This window comes from Spea bombifrons, chromosome 9, assembly GCF_027358695.1.
Source record: "Spea bombifrons isolate aSpeBom1 chromosome 9, aSpeBom1.2.pri, whole genome shotgun sequence".
NCBI lineage: Eukaryota > Metazoa > Chordata > Amphibia > Anura > Pelobatidae > Spea > Spea bombifrons.
In genome coordinates, this window is record NC_071095.1 from 21,622,225 (window position 1) to 21,646,309 (window position 24,085).

General features: G+C 43.7%; 1 protein-coding gene across 1 annotated transcript in view; it reads right to left on the bottom strand.

Annotated features, from left to right (window-relative positions):
• The window catches only part of RYR3 (ryanodine receptor 3), a 185,999-nt gene that overhangs the window by 20,605 nt on the left and 141,309 nt on the right, over positions 1-24,085 (bottom strand). Inside the window, exons 77-91 of the mRNA XM_053474626.1 lie at positions 23,781-23,832; positions 18,000-18,047; positions 17,646-17,745; positions 17,315-17,394; positions 16,462-16,538; positions 16,097-16,170; positions 15,273-15,290; positions 14,672-14,752; positions 13,882-13,970; positions 12,372-12,500; positions 10,419-10,523; positions 8,087-8,168; positions 5,880-7,198; positions 1,254-1,312; positions 413-584 (exon numbers count right to left, since the gene is read on the bottom strand). Of these exons, the coding sequence (XP_053330601.1) occupies positions 413-584; positions 1,254-1,312; positions 5,880-7,198; positions 8,087-8,168; positions 10,419-10,523; positions 12,372-12,500; positions 13,882-13,970; positions 14,672-14,752; positions 15,273-15,290; positions 16,097-16,170; positions 16,462-16,538; positions 17,315-17,394; positions 17,646-17,745; positions 18,000-18,047; positions 23,781-23,832 (2,485 nt within the window). The remainder of the gene's footprint in view (positions 1-412; positions 585-1,253; positions 1,313-5,879; positions 7,199-8,086; positions 8,169-10,418; positions 10,524-12,371; positions 12,501-13,881; positions 13,971-14,671; positions 14,753-15,272; positions 15,291-16,096; positions 16,171-16,461; positions 16,539-17,314; positions 17,395-17,645; positions 17,746-17,999; positions 18,048-23,780; positions 23,833-24,085) is intronic.

Below are 24,085 nucleotides of genomic sequence, written 5' to 3' on the forward strand. Positions count from 1 at the left end.
TCAAGTGAGCTTGAGGTGGGGAGACGGATAAAAGTCCCTGTATGTGTAGACTATTATTGAACATCACTACAGGTTTGGCTTGGCCTGAGGCAGCAGGGAACTCAATGGGACAGATTCTTAGGTTTCTTTAGTGAAACCGTGCAAAGTCACTCTTTGAAGTTGATAAAAAGGCTTGGTAACCGGGACCCATCCAAGCGCGAAGCACAGCGTGTAGGCACTTACTTGCCTTACTTGTTGGAACCCCATTTAGAGGGTTGTCAGTGGTGGGTAAAGCCTGAGTTACACCTCAAAATAATGCTTCATTAACGCTCAGAATTTTAGGAATGGACTCCACAAAAGTGAAGCACAACAAAGAACCAGGCCCAGCTGGCAGTTTTCTTGCCTGATGAAGAATATTCTCAGAATCTCTTACCAGCATCTTAGTTTGGTAGATCTCCAAGCCGGCCAGGAAGTTTGCCATTAATGCTTCCGGCTCCTCTTTCTTCTGGCCGCGTCTTCTCTTCTTGATTTGACCCCCCTTGCTTTCAAGGAATTCAGACTCTTCCTCTGCCTTAGCTTTGTCCTTTTTCTCGCCGTCTTCCATGCTGAGAAAATAATTGTACCATTAGGTGCTGATGTACAGAGTACAATGGCTTTGGCTAACAGGCGGACCCAAGCTAGTCAAACACATTACTACTTATTGTAGTCATCCGTGCCAAGGCGTCGTTAAGTCGCACAAAACGTAATACAGGCAGAAGTGCCGATATATTTCAGAGACCGGATAGCCAACAGATGGCTTCCCAGCGTCGTGCCAGTGTTACACGGTATAATATTGTTCTGCGCCTCAATACAACAGATTGAAAAGCCTTCCTGTTCCGGCTTTTCATTAACGTGTTAAGGATGCTCAAAAGCGCTAAAGCAAAATGGATTCATTGGAAGAATTATGCTTTTTACAGAATCTAGGTATAATCTGACTTAGACTGTAAGCTCCTCAGGGCAGGGACCTCCTTCCCTAATGTATCCATACCCAGTGTACCCCAGTGTGCTTGGCCACAGAATAGACTACATAACGGCACCTGGCCCGTATTGCGCTCTAAACTATAAAGTGCTGCGTTTCTTATTTTCCATCAGCTTTTTCTGTTGTTGGAAGTGCTTTGGGAGACGGATGCTTTGATAGCAAGTTAATGAAGTTCAAAGCGTGTTTTAGTCCGTTTAATGTAATTCTCCTTTATCGAATTAATAATCAGCATTCAAAGCAAACAAGAGAAACGTACTCAGCCTTCTCGGATTCGGCCTTCAGGTCGTCCTCTTGCTCTTTGGCAATTTCTGCTGCCTGTAATCACAAGGTAGGGACTTCACTAGAGACAGATCGGCGCCGTTACATTTCCACACAAACTATTCAATCAGCATTGCTGTCGGCGCATCTTCAACATCTCTTACTAGCGTTGGCCGGGGTGGCTCGAGAACTTTGCGGCCAAACTAATTAATTCAGACAAGATTTTGGGCATAAAAGTAGTGATATTTCCCACCAAATCTAAGCTGTAGAAGGATTGTGAGATACCTAAGCACTGGTGTGCACAGATATGCCACATCACGCAGGGACATTATATACACATATACATATATACCTATACATAGCCACACGCATATATATACACAATAACCTTCTAATTACACCCCAACCCAACATGTGACTATTTGAACACAGTTTTATTACTTAAAAAATTAATAGTTGTTGGGAATGTAGAGAAAAGATTTGTGGAAAGACGTGTCAACGATGACAACGGGGAAAGGGGAACAGCGCAGGAACCGAGGATGCACCCGCAAATGAGAAGGACCTCACAAACGTAAACACAAACACTCAAAGAATGTAAGAGAACGACACAGAACGACGGGGAAATCTGTATTCCACTCGTCGCTCCAATCGTAAGCAATTATTCTATTTTACAAACACGAGTAACGCACAAACACTCGGCTGTTCGTACATCCCAAGTGACGTCATGCTAATCGGGCGAGGGATTCCCGGCTCAGACCTTGACGGCTAACGAGGGACTCTGTGATGGGGCAGCCGGCATGTAACCAACTGCTAATTAACATCCAGCGTAACAAGCTAATGAGCTCCTCTGGCTGCAGGGCAACTCTGCGAGATATTTCCACGCGGGGGGATTGTGGTGGGATTGGTGCGCTTTATCTGATGGAAACGCGTCCCTAAATGAGTGATACTAACAGCAGAGCCGCCTCTGTGACTCAGACCCAATGGTACGACGTATGAAAGGAATCATTAACCCCCCTTTCAAGAAAACCTCCCTGTACGCAGGTAACGGCGTTTCGGGCAAACGTCCCCGTATCATTCCTCGCTATCATACCAAGTACAATTGGAATAAACGTGTCTCCCGATTAAAACCTCTAACAGGCACGGCAAGGAATGGGTCGTTTCTCGTACACGGGATTCGTTATCATGGGAACGCAAGCCGCAGATCAGCACCGCACAGCCGGCTCCATGCGCTCCTTAGTATGTTCAGTGTTATACCAAGCAGATCTCAGGCATTAGGCCGTTCTCCAGGGCTGCGTGGCCTGCCCTGATCCGACTCCCATTACAAGGTTCTGTATTCTATCAGATGAACTTCATTTAGTGAAGGGGTGACAATCTAGATTTTCCTCCTCATCTAGAGGAACACGCGTGTGACTTGGAAATGATGTAACAGGGTAAGCATTATATCTGCATTTCGATCTTAACAGGAGCCCATGCTTTGTAATGTTTCATAACGCTACCATTAAAAATGTAAACTCACAAATAACAGATTTTGAGAGACAAAATGTAGTGCCCCTCGCTGAAGAACATCAGAAGTGATTTGGTCATGATAAAAACAATAAAAGCCAGTAAGAAGCTAACCTCACATCTAATTGATTTGCCAATCGTCCACCAGACGAGGATCCATGTCGGCATTTTACCTTTTACCCGATAAACTACTACAAGACTTTCCAATGCAGATTCCGGAGGGAGACGTGAATCCCATCGATTGAACTACCCAAAAAAATCCATGGTGGCCGATTACTCTGAGCCCCTCATAAAAGAGGTGACGCTGAAGGAATGACCTGCAGTGGACTAATGGGGCCTTAGTCAATGAACCTTATAAAGTTTTGCTGCCAATAAAACACATGAGCGCAGCCACGTGCCACGTTCCTACATGTTTCCAGAGTGTGGCCGGCCGCGTGTGGAGAGCAAGGACTCTAAACCAGACTTACATGAGGCAAAAAAGTACATGGGAGCCGCTATCAGCCACGGGCCCACTAGGCATCAGCCCGGTGCGTGTAACGGCCAGTCACTAGTAAGCAGAAATCCCCACAATGATTGCTAGATCCTCAGGTGCACGTAGACAACGAATTGCTTCAAACAATGTGTTTATCATTGAACAAAATTATTTGGCTTTTCAAATGTCAATAACATACTTTAATTTAAGCATTTCAGGGTTTTCCTCCCCAAACAGTTTAGGTTTAGACGGGTCAGAAAATCAAAGCCCTTATCTTTACCTCCTTATGCACAGAACATCACTACGCCCCATGCAGTATATCTACAGCGAGCGCCCCGTGCAGTATATCTACAGACAGTGCCCCATGCAGTATATCTACAGACAGCGCCCCATGCAGTATATCTACAGAGAGTGCCCCATGCGGTATATCTACAGACAGCGCCCCGTGCAGTATATCTACAGAGAGCGGCCCGTGCAGTATATCTACAGACAGCGCCCCGTGCAGTATATCTACAGAGAGCGCCCCGTGCAGTATATCTACAGACAGCGCCCCATGCAGTATATCTACAGAGAGCGCCCCGTGCAGTATATCTACAGAGAGCGCCCCGTGCAGTATATCTACAGACAGCGCCCCGTGCAGTATATCTACAGAGAGCGCCCCATGCAGTATATCTACAGAGAGCGCCCCGTGCAGTATATCTACAGACAGCGCCCCGTGCAGTATATCTACAGAGAGCGCCCCATGCAGTATATCTACAGAGAGCGCCCCGTGCAGTATATCTACAGACAGCGCCCCGTGCAGTATATCTACAGACAGCGCCCCGTGCAGTATATCTACAGAGAGCGCCCCGTGCAGTATATCTACAGAGAGCGCCCCGTGCAGTATATCTACAGAGAGCGCCCCATGCAGTATATCTACAGCGAGTGCCCCGTGCAGTATATCTACAGAGAGCGCCCCGTGCAGTATATCTACAGAGAGCGCCCCATGCAGTATATCTACAGAGAGCGCCCCATGCAGTATATCTACAGAGAGCGCCCCGTGCAGTATATCTACAGAGAGCGCCCCGTGCAGTATATCTACAGAGAGCGCCCCGTGAAGTATATCTGCAGCGAGCGCCCCTGCCCCATGACCGCTCACTGACTCCTGCCCAGAACCTGAAGCCCCATCCAAACACCAAAATAAGCAATCTGGGATAGGCAACGCCAGAGCTCTTTACTTTCTCACTGAATAATCGCTTATCTAAGAATACATCAAATTTACATATTCTTGATTGGCAACTTAATAATCTCATGTTTCCTCTTTCCTCATTCACTGCAAACACAACACACTCAGAAATCATATTATCAGAAACGTTTTCTACATTACAATAACAATATAAGGTCAATGAAAGGCCAGAGTTAATGCCTGGGTATCCAGATAGACAAAGCGAAAGCCAGCCCGCCGGAAACAAGGTGGTACAAAACGTAATCTTTGATTGTAGATGATCGGGTAGATGACAGACAGAGCAAGACTATGTGAAAAGCAGAAACCAGGGTAGGAATTCCCATGCAGAAGAATGCGGTTCGCTCCGTCTTTAAACAATTCAAAAATAAACATCCCGGTTAAGCCGGATAAGTACACGGCGGGGCTGTCGTCAAGCGACCTTGGACTCGTTTCTTGATGCCTGTAAATTGCCGGTGTGCTCATGTTCACCAAAAGCTTACAGGCTCACAGTAGTTTGCTTACAATGAATAAGCAAATAGGAATCTACAGGGCACAGGGAGGCTACGAGGGGAACCACATTTGGGGAACAAAAGCAACACAGAACAGGTTAATAAAGACGAGGGATGCTTTAATCCTAAAAACAAGAGCTCTTCCAGCAAGAGAATCCCACCCTTCAAGAGACCGAGAGGGGTGTTTTAATATAAAGTATACTGTCAGATCTGCGACAATTAAGTCAGAGTAACAGTTGCCTGTAGGCTACACGGCAGACCATCTGCTGACTAATATGCATAACTAGGAAAAGAAAAAATGTCGGTGCGCTAAGCTAGTCACAGGCTCAAATAATACAAATGTATAATACGAGGCCTGCCAAACAGGTGTAAGCATGCTGCAAAAACAGTGTATTGGCTGTACAATGTATACAAAAATATGCATAACTAACAAGCCGCGTCTGCCTCATTACCCTTCTTACACACATAGGAAGGGAGCATGCTGTCATTTGCGGCTTCGCAGACTATGGCCTGAAACACAAAGTTGAGTGGTCTCTTACTTTCAGTCCACAAACACGCTCACCCCTCCAGTATCAGCAAATGACGTCGTGTTTATAGCCGAGGCTCTCTATGAACTGTGTGCACGCGGGGGCTCGATGACAAATATTACAATTCCTACCGCGAGAGCTTAAACATACGGACTTCTACCACCCAAACTAAACGGTTGTTATATTGGCATACCCGATATGCACGTTTGCTTCAACTGAGTGAAGCCTGGGTTATGTGAGCGTCCGTGTTGATAATGGAGACCAAATCCCCCTTTCACGGTATAGTTTGGGTTTCAGCACACTGGAGTCAAATGCTGCCCATCGTGCTCTTGCCTGGAAAGTCTTTACAGTATTTTTAATACAATTAAACATATACTACAAATAAAACAAATTAATATCAATTACTTACAAGAGCTTTTCTCTTCTTATGGACGGCACTTTCTAAACTGGTGGTACTCTCTGCATGTACAACCTCAGAGAAGTCGCCGAGCCCAACGTCATGGCCGTGCTTCGAACCTTCTTTTTTCGAATGAATGCCAAATACATCCGACATCTCTGCATCTCCTTTTTCTCCTTTTAGAAGATGCGTGAGTTCTGCGGACGAGCCATGTTCCGAGGCATCTGCTTTTTCAGTGTCCAGGACATCGTCATGGATTCCAAACTGCGTTGGATCGGGCATATCTCCCAATAGTTTGGTGACTTTAATATTTTTGGCCCCTTCTACTAAGCCTCCTCCGAAAACTGTGCTCCACAGTATCTGAAATACTCCCCATACTATAGTAAATACAAATTGAAACACCCCAACAAACAGCATCCAGAAAAATGAGAAGAAGACCTTCACTAGTTCCTTTATGGTCATTTTTTTCACTTTCCGGAACTGCTTGCCGACATTTTTTAAAGTCAACATTTTCAGGAAACTGGACGTGTTCTTTTTAAGCGCTGCGCAAGCTATGATGAAAGCTGAAGAAGATTCAAGAGACTCGGCTTCTTCTTTCTCTTCTCCAACTTCCATCACGTGGTGAGATTCCTCATCCTCTTCTTCCTCAGGCCGCTCAGCTGCATCAGACTCAGAGATTTGGGAGGCCAACTGCATCTCAAATATGGTGTCTTCACAGAAGTTAACAAACAATTCCATCTTCTCCTGCTCTCCACCTTCATTGACCACATCAAATATGAACTGTCTCTTGGACTCCTTGACTTGGGGCTTCTCCCATTGTGTCCGGCTTGACTCGCTGATCTCAAAGTAAACTCTTTCTATCCTTTTGGCTCCGCCCATGATCTCAATACGTCCAAGGTACGGAGAGAAGTAACTCAGTACGCTATTTGCGGGATCTAGCAGACACTGGAGTCGGGAATCGTTCGGCATATGTTCGGAGAGGTTAGTCAACAGAACAGCTACGTTGAACCCGATGTCCTTTGCCGGTTCGTGAAATCTATCTACAAATTCAACATAGTTAAACATATCATTTTCATCCGCCTCGGCACAGGAAAGGAGGAATTCAATTTCGGACTGTGTATATTGCTTCTGGCCCTCCATGGCCTTCTGGAATTCTTTTTTGGATATGATGCCTTTTCCTTCCGGATCGTACTCTTTGAACGCATCAGAGCTCGTTAGATCTTTCAATTTCAAGAACATATCAAAGAACTTCAAGATCATTTCCACATTGCTTGAAGATTCCACAAGAGTGTCTACCATTTGTTTGCCGATGGTTCCATTTACCACATTGCCTGCAAGGACGATGAATAAAACAACATGAATTGCAGACTGAGCATTTGTCTGACTTTACAGAATAACAATAGTCCTTTTTCAGAATATTGAACCGGTAAACTGTACATTAAAATGCAAAATATATGTAAATACATTTCGTAATATATGTAAATACATTTAGTACTATGCTAATTAGATTGGATTTGATTTTCCTTTCTCAGAAGGGGCAGCTGGTTATACATCCATAATCTGGAGCTCAGCACTTTATATTCAAATGGCGGAGAAGAAATTAGGTTATGAGGAATGATGCTCAAACGCTGAAGATCTACAGACCAAACAGAGACCTTGGGGAAGAATAACTGCACGGTAAGCTCTCTGGGGATGCAGCTGCGTTTATTACCATTTCCCTCGTATTATCCTTTTTGGGGAAGTACCCAGCAGTCTTTAGAAGCAATGAGATTTGAAACAAATGTTTCTTTTTGCAATGGAGTTAAAAGCCGTATTAGAAACAATTCCTGCAACAAAATTGCTCGTCTGCCTTTTGGCTAATAGCAACGGATACATGTGACATAGGGAGAGCTGGCAGAGACGTTCCTGAAACTCAGCATACTCTTTAGAACGCCCTTGTTTGGGCCACTTCACCGCGGGACAGAGAAGAGCACCAATGCACTCCTCACTTTAAAAAGGCACCGACTGGAACCAGTATCAGACATTTACGTGCACATTTTCTGAGTTTGTTTTGTGCAAACATATTTTTTCTATATTGTACACCATTTTTCTGTTTTAAACTGGAAAAATAAAAGTGGAGGTGGGTCCCCTAACACTTTTGGTGTGTGTCTGTGACATAAGCTACCGGATGATATGATGTCACTAAGCCAAACAGTAGTGTGCATGTTACAGAAACCGACCTTCTAGAAGTGACAGGAGCATCACCACCATGTCCTGCAGAAGGTCCAACAGCTCCTTCAGCAGCTCAATTTGGCTGGAATCCTAGAAGATTAGAGATAGTGACAGTATTATTCTGTAAGCATCTAGGAAGTTGTTTATAGCTGGAACTGCTTTGGCGGGGCAATTCTCCAGCCTCTGTCTGAAAGCAACCAAAAATAAAAACCGTAGCCTTTGTGCATACAATGACACATTAAATATCATTTCTACCAGCATAACCGGCATCTCCGGATCGGGAAAGCATTTTAATATCAGCATATATGTTAGAACAATGTCCCATCTATTGTAATAAAAAAAACATATTTAAATAAACACTATGACCTATTTGACTAGCGGCTCCAGCTATGAACAGGTGAGATTAAATGAACCTCACATTTCAAATCTAATTAACATGGGTTTTCTCTCAAATGTTAGGCAGATTTTTTAATTTCAACATATTTTGACTTGCAAATTGCAGCGAAGCAATACTTCTGAGGTCTAAGCCAAAGAATGAACATGTCCTGTGTGGGACAGGCTGCCGTGTAAGAAGTAAGCCCACAGGATCATAGGAACTCGCCAAGCACCTGGCCTGATCTTATCTGGGACCCCTGAGCTCCTGCACATGATTCCCATCACAAGGAGTACAGCGTTAGTAGGGACGGCCATCGAATGCTCGATCCGATCCCCGTCCGACCCACATTTGGCCATGGGCATTTGGACAATATGGATGCGTGCGATCCAAATCTCACAAAGTTCTTATCGCAATGACTTGCATTATATAAAAGCACGTATTTACAAAGATCTAGTATTTACCTCAGCCTCCCAGAATGGGCTCGGCTTATTATCGACCGCAGTAATCGCAGAGTTTTCTGGAGAAGAGATATAGACTAGCCCTCCTTATTAAAAAAATAGCCTTCTTCCTAAACAATATCATAACGTAGAGAGTTCTATGGGGAAATCTACTCACAATGCTCGTTTAATTACATTTCATTCATATTTACACTGAAACCGTGTAGAATATCATCTACATCATCAAGTTAAATCCTGTTGAGATTTTCACACAGAAAATACCATTAAACATGTATTCTGTCAAAAGGTTTTCTAAGTAGAGCAGTACAATTATATACATACATATATATATATATATATATATATATATATACACACACGCATACACATATACACACACACCACAAGACAGATTAGAGCACCATTAATGTTTCTTCAAAATCTGCAGCTCAAACACTTGCTTTCTCAAACACAGTCATTAAGGAGTCACTTATACCGATCCCAATTAGCAAATCCCTCTAAACAATACTACGTATTTACAGAAAGCACCCAGGGTGAGGAAACCCTGAAAATAACCACTTGTTTGGTAGAATCTAACATAGATTGGTACTTTTATTTGATTTGGTTATTTTCCCTCTTTGTATTATGTTACAAGTTGTTTGCATGTAGGAAATTCATGACAAATTACCGGTAATTGTTAATATTCCAATCACGTTGTTTTATTAATACTATAGAATGCAAAACTTGACAGGGTTTTTAAACACCCCCCCCTTACCGGTTACAATACAATTTGGCATCTCGTTCATCTTACCCCATTAGTGGCATTAAGAGCTGGCTTGGGAACCGCTCGTCTAAACACTGTCCAGCTAAATTCAATTCAACCAAGCAACTCACATGACCTTGCCTACAACTCACAGAACTTAACGTCACGCGCACCTGCATGTTCTCAAAAGCAACTGAACCTCAAAGGGTCTGGTGTGAAAATTACGTGACCTACCGCCATTAACAAACACGCAGTCAGGGGAGATATCAGGGCTTCACCCTGTAGCAGACATCACCAGTCACATCTCCCATACATTCATGAACCTATGTGCGCTCATCCCACAGACACGCACTCTAAGTTTTATGGCCCGCTGCAAACTGATTCTTCATGCTGCTGAATGACTGCACCCCCCTCCCGTAAAAGACTGGGACCCCAGCCCCCCGCATACCTCCTTAGCAATGGGTCCGCACACAGTCAACTCATTGATTGTTCATTGTTTTAAGAAAAATGGAAATATAGCACAAGCGCCCATCAATGGCTCAATGGAATCATGGCTATGAAGAGCCCAGTTAGTCCAGCCAAATTATTTCTATTAGAACATATTTTTTATACTCTTAGTGACTGGTTTAGCACGGTATCTCGGCACACAAAGATGTGATCGTTTTTTGGGTAAATACCAATTCACTTACATTTTGTTAAAACATATATACACGCGTGTCTCAAGTGGCAAAACAACAACTTCTGTTAAGCGATGTCTTGGTTACCTGCGAGAGTTTCATTTGCATGTTTGCAAAGACGTGGAGGAAACCGACCACAGCATCCCAAAGTCGACTGTGTGCCAAGCTCTGCTGGTTTCCAATACACGGGCCCTGCAATAGCAAGAGACCGTTATTACAACGTAATACAACATAATATAACATAATACAACATAATACAACAGAGACACAGGAAACGGGTCACTCGTGGGATCTTCAAGTGCTCTCTTCAGCAAAACACAAAGCAAATGAAGTAATAAGCACACCGGGTGACTATCTCCACTCCTCTTCTCCATGGTCTATCCCCACTAAGTACAATTATTGTATTACTTTTTCCCCACTCGTCTTCTCGATGGTCTATGCCCACTAAGTACATACCTTAGCCACAATAAACACAATTATTGTATTACTTTTTCCTCCTTCTGTAAACATTGGACATCTGCTGTCGAGCTCTGCATATACATTTAACTCAGGATTCCAACAGAATATTTTGCGTAGACATTTGTTTTTTATTACCGTAATATAATTGTTATGGTACATTTGTTTTTTAACTATCACAATACGTTTTAAGACACAAAATCTTTACCGGGATGTTTGAAGGTGCTGGCTAATTGCCTTCTGAATCGCAGTGTCAATAAAAGGAAAAATAACGAGCGAATCTACAGAAACCCACACCGCGTATTGGCGGCGGCGGCAGCGTATGGAAGGTGATTTCCTTGTGATGTTCTAGGAACAACGGTTAACTTGCAGCAGAACACAGACACAGCCATGGCTGTTACGCGCAGATTGCACACATCAAGAAGAGATCCGTCTGAGAATTCCAAGAAAGCGAGTTTCTGGCAGCCGAGCCGACGCTCTGGTGTGTGCGCCAGGCCTTCTGGATACAGATTAAACACAGAGCAGCGGCCCCCAATCACAGAGATCTGTACAACTGTTCAACTGTTTCTTAACAAAGATGGTTGGAGATTACTAGTGGGGGTTTAATCAGATTACTAATCACCAAGAGATCATTCATGCAGATCCAAGACAATATAAACAGTATTTAAAGACGGTTAAAATGGTTGATAACTATAAAAGGTTATTGCTCCCTACTGTGAACCATTCGCATAAATGATGAGCAGTTCTCAATGAAAATACTGCTGCCCTCCCGCGATGAACATCCAGCCAGTTTCAGGGGATCCCCTCACCTTTCTGAGCCTGAAGAGACAGGCGGCAGGACAGCTGCATTTTAAACGCCTTGACTTTGCTAGACATTAGAAAGGTCCCACCCCAGCGAGCTTCCGCTGCGCCAAGAGCTTGGCTGATCCTGTATAATGTACAGCCTTCATAATGTACCTCAGCCTACTGGCGGCCAGGTGTAAGATAAAGTTTGTGTTAGACAGTATGACCCAAGCTCGGATTTGAGGGCTCGGACTTCTTTGGGATGCTTTGTTTGTGATGAAGGCTAAAGTTAGGAAGGCCGAGGCTCAGGTATTAACTTAATATGACCTCAAACATGAACTAGAATGCACCAGAACACTGTGAAGACCCAGCATGTCCCGTTTCAGTGTAACTCTGCTAAATTCCATTAAAACAAAGATCTTTAATGACATCAGCCCAATAAGCACTCTTTTTGGATCAACCATTCTGTAACACTACAGCATATCCTCGGTTCTGATTATACAGCATTAACTCGTAAGCCAAGAATCCTAAAATGTACGTTCTTTAACAACATTAAGCACGCCCTTAATAATATCCACATATTGCCCGGCTGCACCAGCTACTGTCTGCTCTGCCAACCACCGTTCTATGAGGTTTATCAGTCAACAGGTAAAGCTATACAACAACATTGTTTCATCAACCCCCTTTACACACAGTGTGTTACCAGCTCACGCATCATGTATTTCTACTAAACCCCTACTAACACTCTGAGCCCTGCAATTGTTACTAAAAACCAGAATAATGCTCTCTGGATTTTCCTACCTGAATATATTCTGTAAGTGAATTGAAGATTTGTTTGGTCACAGCCAGGGATTTGGAGAAGTTGTGTTGTCCTGATTCATCGATCACGTCTTTCCCGGAGTAATACCAGTAAAAGTCACTGATAGATTCCTGAAGAGAAAGTGCAGCGGTTACATCAGGCACGTCACTTCCACCACCATTAACATCAACCGAAGCCTAAATGGGTCACTGAATCGAGTTAGTGCTCTCCAGAACACAATGCACAGTTTCATGCAACCAGGGTCTCTGAAATTGTACATTTTATGATTTTTTTTATAACATTGGTTGGCAGTATATACCAGGTTTTATCAAGATTTTCCACCGGGGCCAAACTGGTCATCTTGCAAACCACGTGAATGCCCAGTGGGCAGGTGGTGGATGGCATCGGTCTCACCTTTAACGCGGAGGATCCGGCTCCTTAGTGCAAGAGCAAAACGGTGCGGTGTGCGCCGACATTAATCTAACAGACAGCCGCACATACGTGGCTTTTCAGCGGCCGGTCATTTGATTTTTAAGTTTGGTCCTGCTAGGCGGTCCCAGGGTCAGTTTTAAAAGGTGCATGAAACACACATATCTCAGCCCTGAACTCTTCTAACATATAGCTTTTAAAGGTTAATAAAAACAGACCAAGTGCATGGCAACTACTGGTCAACAAAAAATATTATTGCCACTAACCAAATACCAATCCTACCAATGGCTGGAATAGAAAAATAAGAGTCTTCATGTTCTACAGATAAATAAAAAGTTCTCAGAGGTAACAAATACTATCTACAAACTCCCTCGCACCAATTATTGGTTTCATAATATGAAATCCATCTCAAAATAATGCAAGAAAAGATTCTCCAAATCAGACACTTGTTTCTTGTTTACTGTAACAATGTCACATTTCTGATGCTAAACAGCAGCAGATGTAAAATATCCCCATGCATTATACAGGGAATCAGATTCCTATTGTATGAGCCGAGGCCAAACCACAATAAACCTGTTGATGAAACATGCCAAATCAGTGAAGACTTATGGAAGGTTCCGCTCCTTGTTCAGATACATTTTGGGGGTTTTTGTGCCGGCGTAACTTCTTTCCACTTCATTATCTTTACTGCAGAGAGTTTCCTAGCTAGGATGAAAGCGTGAAAACGCTCAGAATTCTGAATGCATGCCCACTGTGAAAACCTGCAGAAAAATGTAGTTGTCTGATAGAAATACTTGGGGACTTGCTGGCTGAGATGTCCCCAATACTCGTAAGTCCCAGTCCAAGCCTTTGTGGACAGACTGGCATGTCGAGGAGACAATCCCAAACACCTGGTCCAGAAATTCTACCGTATAGCTTTGCGTGTGTTGGATCTATTCTCCGTTGTTTCCCGATACAGACACCCAAGCATGTTCTATGATTCCAGACGGAAGAATGTGCTGGAGTTGTTAGCTGGTGTGTGTTACACACAAGCACCATATGACAAACTGTATCTAGGCATGTAACAGTATAATTTTACATTACCTGGAGGCGAAGAAGATAATCCACCGTGCTAATGATGATGTTAACTGTGGTTGTGTTGCCCATCTGAGTTCGGAGAAAATTCTGAAAGTCTGAGAGAACATCATTAACATATTATTAAACAGGCATCAAACCATTATCTTATCTCTCCCATTATTCATCTAAGACAGATGTGATGACCTTATCCTGAATACATGTCTCATAGTATTCCTCATCTCTTGTGGTATCAAAATATTTAAGTATATACTGTATATTCATCATAAGAATAATGCAGAATAAGGGAGTGACGGCACTAAGGAGTCCATGGATAGAGGGTGGGTGGCAGGGAACAACATTTGTTGTCCATTTGCACAAATCTATTGTTTATTCCTTTGAGAAACATAGACAAATGTCTTGGTACTAGTTTAGAGAAGATGATGTGTGCGCCTGCTTGACACCAGCTTGCACTTCCGCACTCTTGGGAGAATCAGGTCTGGTGCTATGATTAATCTGATGCTGCATCACAAGGACTTCGGGTCACATTGATACACAAACGTACAACATGATAAACTCTCGTTATGATAATCACATCTAAGCGACAAAAAGACAAAGCATTGGTCGGATAAACAGTGGCTTTTTTTTTAGACCGGAAAATGCTACAGAGTTCTCTGGTACTCTACAAAGTGTAATGTAATGAGCAAGCCAGGTCCGCAATATCTATGCAATCGTTTATCCTCAACTGGGTAAAAAAACAAACCTCAATTACGCTTGGAAAACAAGCCATGGAAGGAATGCAAGCATATGCGCTTCTTACCGTTGTTATGACCTTCACACAGAAGCTGAAGGAACCTGAAGAGGTCTCGTGTGAACTCATCATTCTGTAGAACCTTCTCCCCTGGAACAAACATTTGTTTTGACATCATTAGCAATCATGTTTAAACGCTTGTTCGATGGATGTTGAGATCTTGCTCTATGTTCCTTAGATTCCAGAAGCTGAAGCCTCTACCACAAATTACAATTTCAAACATCACTACACCATTATTATCATTACAGCACAGGAAAACGCGATTGGAAAACACAAATGTGGAGGATCAGAACGGAAACATTGAATTTACTGCTGTTGTCTGCAGCTATTTTTCTGTCTCCTTTGTCTGTAATTTAAGCGGCTGCAAGGATGGTATTATGTACAGTAAGGAAAATATAATATGAAGGGAAAACAAATGAACGGAAAGAATATTTAGTGACACATTTAATAGCTAATTAATGTCCACAGCGCCATGCTAACCAGATTAAACATTCGCAACCGCTTTACAGAGTGAAACAGCATTGCGCCTTCAGCGTGACATCAAACTTGGATCATATGGTTGAAATGATACCTAATTCTAGAAGAATCTAAAACCACAAATATCACTTACCCCTTTCTCGGACAATGACTTCACAGCGAACACGGCAGAAAGGGAGAGAGATGGAGAAGCGGTGAGTAAAATGACGGTTAAGCCATAAAAGTTAAGTGCTAAAAATAACAATTTACTTTACGTACTACAACTGTCTAGGCTCCGTACTTTCTGCTTTCCAGTTAGCGTTAATGTTTTATAAATATTTGGTTAAAAAGTGACAGGCTATTTTAACTCAAGTAGGTGATGTCATTTGTCTTCTCCTGCTCTTAAGGCTGCCAGAACGAGCTTCCACCACAGAAACAAATGATAAAACATTAAAAGTGGTCACTGATCCCAGTGCCAAACATACATGGAACGTTTCCTAATGTATATGCATTGATTATGTTTACTAAAACATGGAATTTAGAGAAGCGCACAACAACCGACCATAACATCCACGTTGCAAATACAGAATTGCTTCCTAATCCCAGAAATAGGTTGCTTATAGGAGAGATGGTGTTGCTTTCGAAGAATAAAATTGATGGATTAAGACACGGGTATATTTTTAGCATAAAAGTAAATTCGAACGTAATTGTCACAAGCCATCGAACTCGCTCTCCAAATGACCGTTTAATGACTTCATCAAGTGACACATATGCCCATTTGTCACAGCGTAAGATGACGGCCTCACGCTTAAATTACCGCTCTTCGCTTGTTACATGCAGGCTGAACACATTATACTCTACCCAGAAGAACATTCAAACAGTTTATATTAGAGAATCTTTGTCAATAATTTCAAGGGGCATTTATCATGGCCGCTCTTCAAGAAGGACCGGCGTTTACTCTCCTACACGCATACTCACGAGTGCCTTCCTCTGTTACCATCCCAAGGCCTTCTGCTTTGTTCTGTCTTTCAAATGCATTCAAATCAAGGACGCTGTGAATTAAAAAAGATTGACCTTCAGAATCCCAGCATGCCCTTTGCCAAGTAGGCTTTGTATTGTTTATGAAGACTCTCGTGGAGAGCTTGGGTTTGGTGTACACGCTCCAAATAAAAGAGGGTAACCACGAGAGCACGGGACCGGGCTCTATGTCAAGACTGCATCGTGCCTTTTGCAGATATGTGCCGACGGTTGTGTTTGTAGCAGAAATATTTGTTATTTTGTGTGACTGGAGAAATTAGAGCGCTTACTAGAGTCAGAATATTGTTGCCCTTACGCTCTCTCACCTGCACGACTGCATCAGTCCGGACAAGCTCTGGAAAAACCCAGCATCCTTTTTCTCCTTGAGGTAATCTAACATTTTCTGTAGAATAAAAAGTATATGAACTATTAGAGGTTATTTATACTCTAATGGTGTACAAAGTGAGACCATTATGATTGTACACAGCGCAGTCCACAGCATTTCTATTATAAGGTTAGGATAACATTTTCCTATTGTACGCTTTGACTACAGGTAAAGTTATGAAAACACACCAACTGCGATGGACTGAATTATGTTCTTTAACCTATAATGATGGCATGTAACGAGCTTCATGTTAATATCGATGAAAACGCTTTCGTAATGGATGTGTGGCTCCCCACGGATATAGGGTGTTTTATTTAGAAATTAGAGGGGTCAGACCTGATATAGTCTGTTCTTCACATCTGTACCCAACAATTACCTTTGCCCAAAATGCTCTGAGAGGGAATATCACTAAGCCTGTGTCACGATAGATTCCTGGAGGAGTTACCGTGGAAACCCTTGGATTCTGTGCCCTTCTGCGGTAACTCCTAGAGAAATCATCACAACGCCTGCAGCACAAAGGGCCATGGAGGCTCTACACATAAACACAGTTGTTTCGGTTGGAACTTCCATGGAGAACATTTTTCTACAGGAAACTAAATAACATGTTAAATGTTGTTTTCTTTAATATTTACTTTGTTATGAACGGTTATGATAAACGAGGAAAAGTCTCTTCCTGGGAATTTATGGACATGCCACCCGGGACGTCGTCCACTGAGGACGCATCCCAAACATAGTTTCAGAACATCATTCTTTGCTAGTCACCAAAGCATCCTTCGTTCCTAGGATAACCGTACCTGCTGCACGACAGTATTACCGCCGTTGAGAACAGCAATTCCAAGTTTAAGGGTTTCCACCACCATGTCGCTCATTTCACCTGAATGAAAAAGACATTTAAATAGTGACCACGGTCAAATACCTACGGCAATTCATATAGTCTCAGCAGAAGGGAAGTAGGGCGATCGAATCATCTGTTCCCAGATACCCTCTCTGTACCATTGGTAATGATGGTGAGGGTGTACAGTTTTCCTTGGTGTGATAGATGATAAGGCACACATGTATGTTTTTCCTACAGATCACCAAGGAAGATACCCCACGAAAGGGATACCGCCATCTACTTGATGTTACCTTTACTTGCACTGATCATCTGTAAAACCATCTCAGCAGCTCCTCTCTCGTGCAGACGAGCTTGCTGGTACAACGTCTTCTGTTTTTCCATTTCTTTTTCCTAAAGGTATAAAGTAACGTGAAAAACGCTATGCATTTCTAACATGCCCGGCGATTAGAATCTAGCGGCGGCAGCAGCAGTTCTCAAAGCCGCAGAAAAGCTAACAGCTTAACATGTCACGCTTTGGGTCCTATCTGTCGGTAGCTGCGGCGGATAAGGAACGGCCAATTACTGTAATTACCCTGAACGGTTCTACGGATGCTGCCAACAAGCCACACGGCACACAGGTACATCATGAATAAAAGGATTCTTACTTCAAAAGTTTTCTCTTTTTCTTCGTCATCCTCTTCATTTTGACAGCTCTGTGATACAGACAGAAGAACGGTAAAGGTTACAGTCTGATGAAGTGTAATTTCAAGCCGATGTCTCCATGATACACGGAAACCATCTGAGAGGGAAGGTGCAGGGGGGGTCTCGCATAGATGTCATTTTATTAATATAACTATTAGCTAACAATCTCTCCAACTGACACATTCCCTATCTGTAAATGCAAATTAGGACTCAAGGATTGGGTTGGGTTTTCCGACATTAAATTTAGTTATATTTAACAATCCTTCCGAACGAGTGGGGTTTGTTTCCTAATGATTATGTAAGGGAGGTGCATTAGACTAGTTAAGCGCGGTACTAGATTTCATACGAAGAGCCATCTGAGGAACGTATGCGGTGGCAGCAGCATTTCCCATGATCAAGCCCTGGCATTTCTTTCCCCTCGCAGAGTTTAGTGGATTTTGGGAACATTGGTATAAAGTGGTTTCTTGCGGCTCCTTTAAGTCGCCCTCCCCTGGATCGTACGCCCGAATCCCTTATCTTGAAAGTGTTCATATCTCAGATATGCCCTCTCTGCTGGACGTCAGAAAAGCTCTTGATGTATTTGAACGCTCCTATCTCTTTAGAATCAACCCACACATCTGAAAGCTTCGACGATATAAAGCCGAAACCTCTCTCGGCCTGCATTGTCCGCACAATTGTTCCGGCAAAACACTTTCTCAGACACCTGTTTTGTCTGGCAGAGCAGACTCTGTGCCGGCTGAAAGATAAGGGACCGTTTCCTTTGTCAATCAGAATAAATCACGAAAATAACAATCCCTGTAGTAAACACACTCTGGCCACAAAACATTACAAGCTCGGATAATCTAAGCTTAAAGCAGTTTATCTGTAGATAGAGCGCTCGCATGTAATCCAATCAAATGCAGACAAGCTCCAAAAACAGGCAGCCTCTTCATCTAGTTTTGGTTTGAAAACATGTTATTCGACAAATGCTAAATGCGGAGAGATGCTTATCAAATAAAAGAGCGGCGCGGCCTTCCGTGACACTTTCATACGGTTCCTATACTGATCGGCGTGGTCCACGGTCAACGAGTCCACTACAATCCTGTAGCTACTAATCTTACCTGAATAATCGCTACGAGACCTCTAAGAAAATTATTATTTTTTTCCAGATACCAGCAGCTGTTTAAACAAACAGTACATACTTTGGGTGCGATGCCACAGGGGACATAAATGAGAAAGCAGCTACATGACCAGTGTATTACCGTATTTGCTCGATTATTAATTTAGGAAAAAAACAAAAAGCCTGAATATAAGACTACCCTATAGGAAAAAAGTTTTACTAGTAAATATTAATTCATGTGAACTAATTTTCATATTTAATAAAAGCTATGATTGAGAAAAATATATTTTTTATTTCCTTTTATTTGCCAACCTGCCCCCCCCAGTTATGCACATCTGCCCCCAGGCTTGCCACTCTGCCCCCAGAAATGCCTTTTACCCCCCCTATTTGTCACTCTGCCCCATGATGTGCCTTTTAACCCTCTATATGCCACTCTGCCTCCAGAAATGTCTTATACCCTCCTATATGCCACTGTGCCCCATGATATGCCTTTTAACCCCCTATATGCCCCTCTGCCCCATGATATGCCTTATACCCCTATATGCCACTCTGGCATATAGGGGGTTAAAAGGCATATCATGAGGCTGAGAGGAGATATATATATATATATATATATATATATATACTGCTAACAGCAATCACACTCCTATCAAGCCAAGGCAGCCAGTACATGCTGGAACCTGGGGATGTTAGAAGTGTGATTACAGCCTCCCTATGCCATGCTACCACCCCCACCCCCTTACACATCCATGCTATCACACACACACACTCATTCACAAACATTTAAATACTCATTCATTCAATTAATCACACATACACACACGCTCAAACCCCCCACCTGAACTGCAGATCTCTCACTCGCAGACTTCTGCAGGGGCCCGGCTGTGCGAGCAACTTCTCTGGCCCCGCCCCCAGAGGAAGGAGGGGGGAGGTAGAGTTATGTGAGGACTGTGCTAGCTTCCTGTTTCCTGCTGCTAATAGCAGAGACGCTGCTCGCGATCAAAGCCCGGTAAGCAGCACGGCCCCAGCAGAATGAGGTCTGATTAGAAGACGACCTCGATTATAAGACGAGGGGTATTTTTCAGCATTTTTCTGGAAAAAACCTCGTCTTATAATCAAGCAAATACGGTATTAACAGTATAAATCTATCTACACACACACACGTAGAAACCCAAGAGAACAAACTTTTTAAACATATCTAACTATATTGTTTAGATCATTTTATGTTTTATAATTGCTTGTTACAATTGGTCGCGACACTTGGGAGACATAGCGCTGACTACAATCAAGGCACGGTGTCATTTTGTTCATCACCCCCCAACAAGAGACTCAAGAAGCTTAGAGTAGGAAACATGGAGGATTTTATTGTACTGTTTAACGGGTCTCCTGCCGGGCTGCCATTAGAAATCCTGGGGCCCAGTACAAATGTCCCAACCTCCACCTCCTCCCACTAGCCCACCCCATGTATAGAAAAGAGCCACCAGGCCCCATTCCACTGGAAAATTGCCACTGGGCCCCAAAAGTCTCAAAAGGTACCCCCAGGCACCGCACACGCTCAATATGTGCTTGACTACAACTAGACAGCAATTAGCTTGCGGCACTTTGAAAGGACCTTTTAGAAGCCGCACAAAGCTGCCCTGCGATAAAAAAATATTATAAGCCTTTTATAGCGCTTAGCAAATACCTCTGTGTGTGGAACGTTATCGGCACACAGTAAAGTCATACAATTAGATAAACGTGCCAAGTGATTATTTGCACGGCAGCCCCAATAATTGTGTTTTATCTGCTCACATTGGGAGCAGCCAGATGGTACGTGGGGTGGGCAGGGGGTAAGTACGTGGGGTGGGCAGGCACAGCTACGGGATTTGCCCAGTGTTCAGTGAGCTGTGCCCTCTAATTGCCCGGACAGCCTAAAGTACAGACACACTCGCAGGAAGGTTGTAAAAACAAATGCCAGGTTTTACTGTCTAACCTCCCTGTTATTCCTCCCCTCCAGGGCCTTCCAAGGTTCGCTGGACTTCTTCCAGATGAGGACGCCAGTTTGTAATAAGCCTTCAGAGCAGTGTCTGGCTGCATCCACCGACAGCGTGCTCAGGACAATAGCGTCTATATAACAGAAACGGCAGCTGCCACGTCTCATAGGTATTGTCTTCAAGGCAATGGCACGGTACGGCCCCATACGATCCCCGCATGTGTGTGATGTGCATCGTTACACGCTGCCGCATGAGCAAACACCAAGGCCGTCTCTTCTGGTGAAGCGCTGTGGGATTTGCCGTTATCTTCTCATCACATTTTCTAGGTGATGAACCTTTTTCATCATCTAACGCTATGCAATGCAAGCCTTGTACTTGGCTTATAAACTCTAAATTACCAACACACACTAGGGACCTGCCGTATACAGCTGGTCAGGAAAAGTGCAGTCGCCAAGATTAGCATCCAATTCTTATTTATCATAGATCTAATTCATTAGGTCAGCGACTCAGCCCCCAGGAGTAACAACATAACAGCAGTACATCTGTATATATAACTATTATTATACCTTATTTATAAAGCGCCGACAGATTCCGCAGCGCTGTACAAAGAAGAAAATTTTACTGATAACGACAAGTACAATACAGCAATTGACATAAAGATACATGAGGAATGGAGGGCCCTGTTCCAGCAGGAGCTTACAATCTAGGTGGATAACGGGTGAGAAACAGGAGGCGAGGAGAAGAGAAAGGTTTTTAGGGAGCGTTTGAAGGAGGGTAGAGTCGGTGAGAGTCGGACAGCACGGGGAAGAGAGTTCCAGACGGTTGGTGCTGCGCCAGAGAAGTCCTGTAGGCGGGCGTGGGAGGAGGTGATGAGTGAAGACGCGAGGAGCAGGTCATTGGTGGATCTAAGAGGGCCGGCTGGAGTATATTTGCTGATGAGGGAGGATAGGTAGAAGGGGGGACGTTAGTGAGAGCTTTGTAGGATAGAGTGAGTATTTAGAATGTAATTCTGCTATGGAATTAGGAGCCAGTGGAGGGACTCGCAGAGAGGTGCGGCAGATGCAGAGCGTCGGGTGAGATAGATTAGTCTATCAGAGGCATCGAGGACAGACTGGAGGGGGGGAGAGAGGGAGGTTACTAGATTGTTGCAGTAGTCTAGACGGGAGATTACGAGGGAGTGGATTAGTTGTTTTGCGGTGCTGGCAGTCAGAAAAGGACGGATTTTGGAAATGTTGCGTAGTTGGTTGTGGTGGGATTCAGAGAATGGTTTGATGTGAGGGATAAAAGATTTGAGTCTAGGGTCACTCTTGGGGTGGAGAGATAGATTTGTGTGTCGTTTTCCAAGTGAGAAGTATAGATGGAGAATAGTAGAGGACCCAGGACAGAACCCAGAGGCACTCCAACAGACAGAGGCACTGAGGAGGAGGAGTCTCCAGCAAAAGACAGAGATGCATCTATTGGAAAGATACGAGTTGATCCAGGAGAGAGCAGTGTCTCGGAGACATAGAGAGCTGAGAGTCTGTAGGAGGAAGGGGTGGTCGACTGTGTCGAAAGCAGCAGAGAGATCAAGTAAGCTTAGGAAAGAGGCCTGGCCATTGTTTCTAGCAGATAGAAGGTCATTTGTGAACTTGATGAGAGCAGTTTCAGTCGAGTGCTGTGGGCGGAAAACAGACTGCAGGGGGTCAAGCAGGGAGTTGAGACGGAATTAGGTATGATTGCATGGGGTCGGGAGGGCCTGTAGTGAGGTGTGAGGAAGACAGCAGAATGTGAACTTCGTTCACTGTGGTGGTGGGGGGAGCGGAGAGAGGTAGAGGGGTTGATCGTGGAAGGAGAAGGAACGTGGAGACCGTGCACAGGAATGTTGTTGCTGATGGATTGTGTTTTTGTTTAGATATAGTCTGTAAGATCTTGGGCACTAAAGGCAGGTGTGGGTGGGGCGAGGGGAGAGAGAAGGAGGTGGTGTGGGTGGGGCGAGGGGAGAGAGAGAGAGAGAGGTGGTGTGGGTGGGGCGAGAGAGGGAGGTGGTGTGGGTGGGGCGTTTGGGGTTGGAGGAGAGAGATGAAATGAGGGAAGAAAAGTGTTGTTATAGTGTGCTGTGGCAAGGTCAGGGCAGGTTATAGTAGTAGTCTGGGAAATGCAAAGTTGAATTAAATTAGGAAATTGGAGAGGGTCAACATTGCACAGAAAAAGCTGATAATTTTGACATCAGAAACTCTCCCTAGTCATCCCTTTAGCTTTTGTCATCTCAAGAAAAAAAAACCTTGCAACCCCTGCTCTGAGCCATACATGTGGGGCTCCCTAGGGCCAATTCCCAATTACTCTAAATGAATTTGATTCTAAAGAGCCATAGTGATTCAAACCATTGGATCCCATGGCAGTGAAGTAAACAGAGCTATCTTGACTAGTTCAGACCGCAAAACGACTTGAACATAAAAGTCCACGACAAGGCTTGCAAAACTCATTGGTGACTATTGGTGGCTGCCTACCTGTGGTGGGTACGCCAAAACAATTCAAACATAGACCGCTCAATGGCTGACAATGAAACGTAACACAATATGACATTGTGCCATAATTAAATGTTTTAACATACCACTGTTTTCTAAATCAATCAGGGGCTATGTTGCATCTTAAGTAAAATTAGCTCTGTGCCATTTTATCCATGGTTTACCCACCTTTGCCATCATTGCTGCATATGCTGTATAAAGGGGATCGTCCTCCAATTTGCTGTAAGAGACAAATAAAGCAATAAACAGCTAATGAAAGCCATTTATCATTCAACTGCGGTCCCAATGAGACTGTGGGGCTTATCAGCTGAATCTCATCTAAAAAGAAGCATCTCAATGACTTAAACAATGCCCCTTATCCATGTAATAGAGGAATCACTCTGCACCTCTACCGAACCACAGGGACCTTATCTTCCTGTGTAATCTGATGGTCGTAGTCATTCAACAGAGATCAAGCTTTTCAACGGACTTCA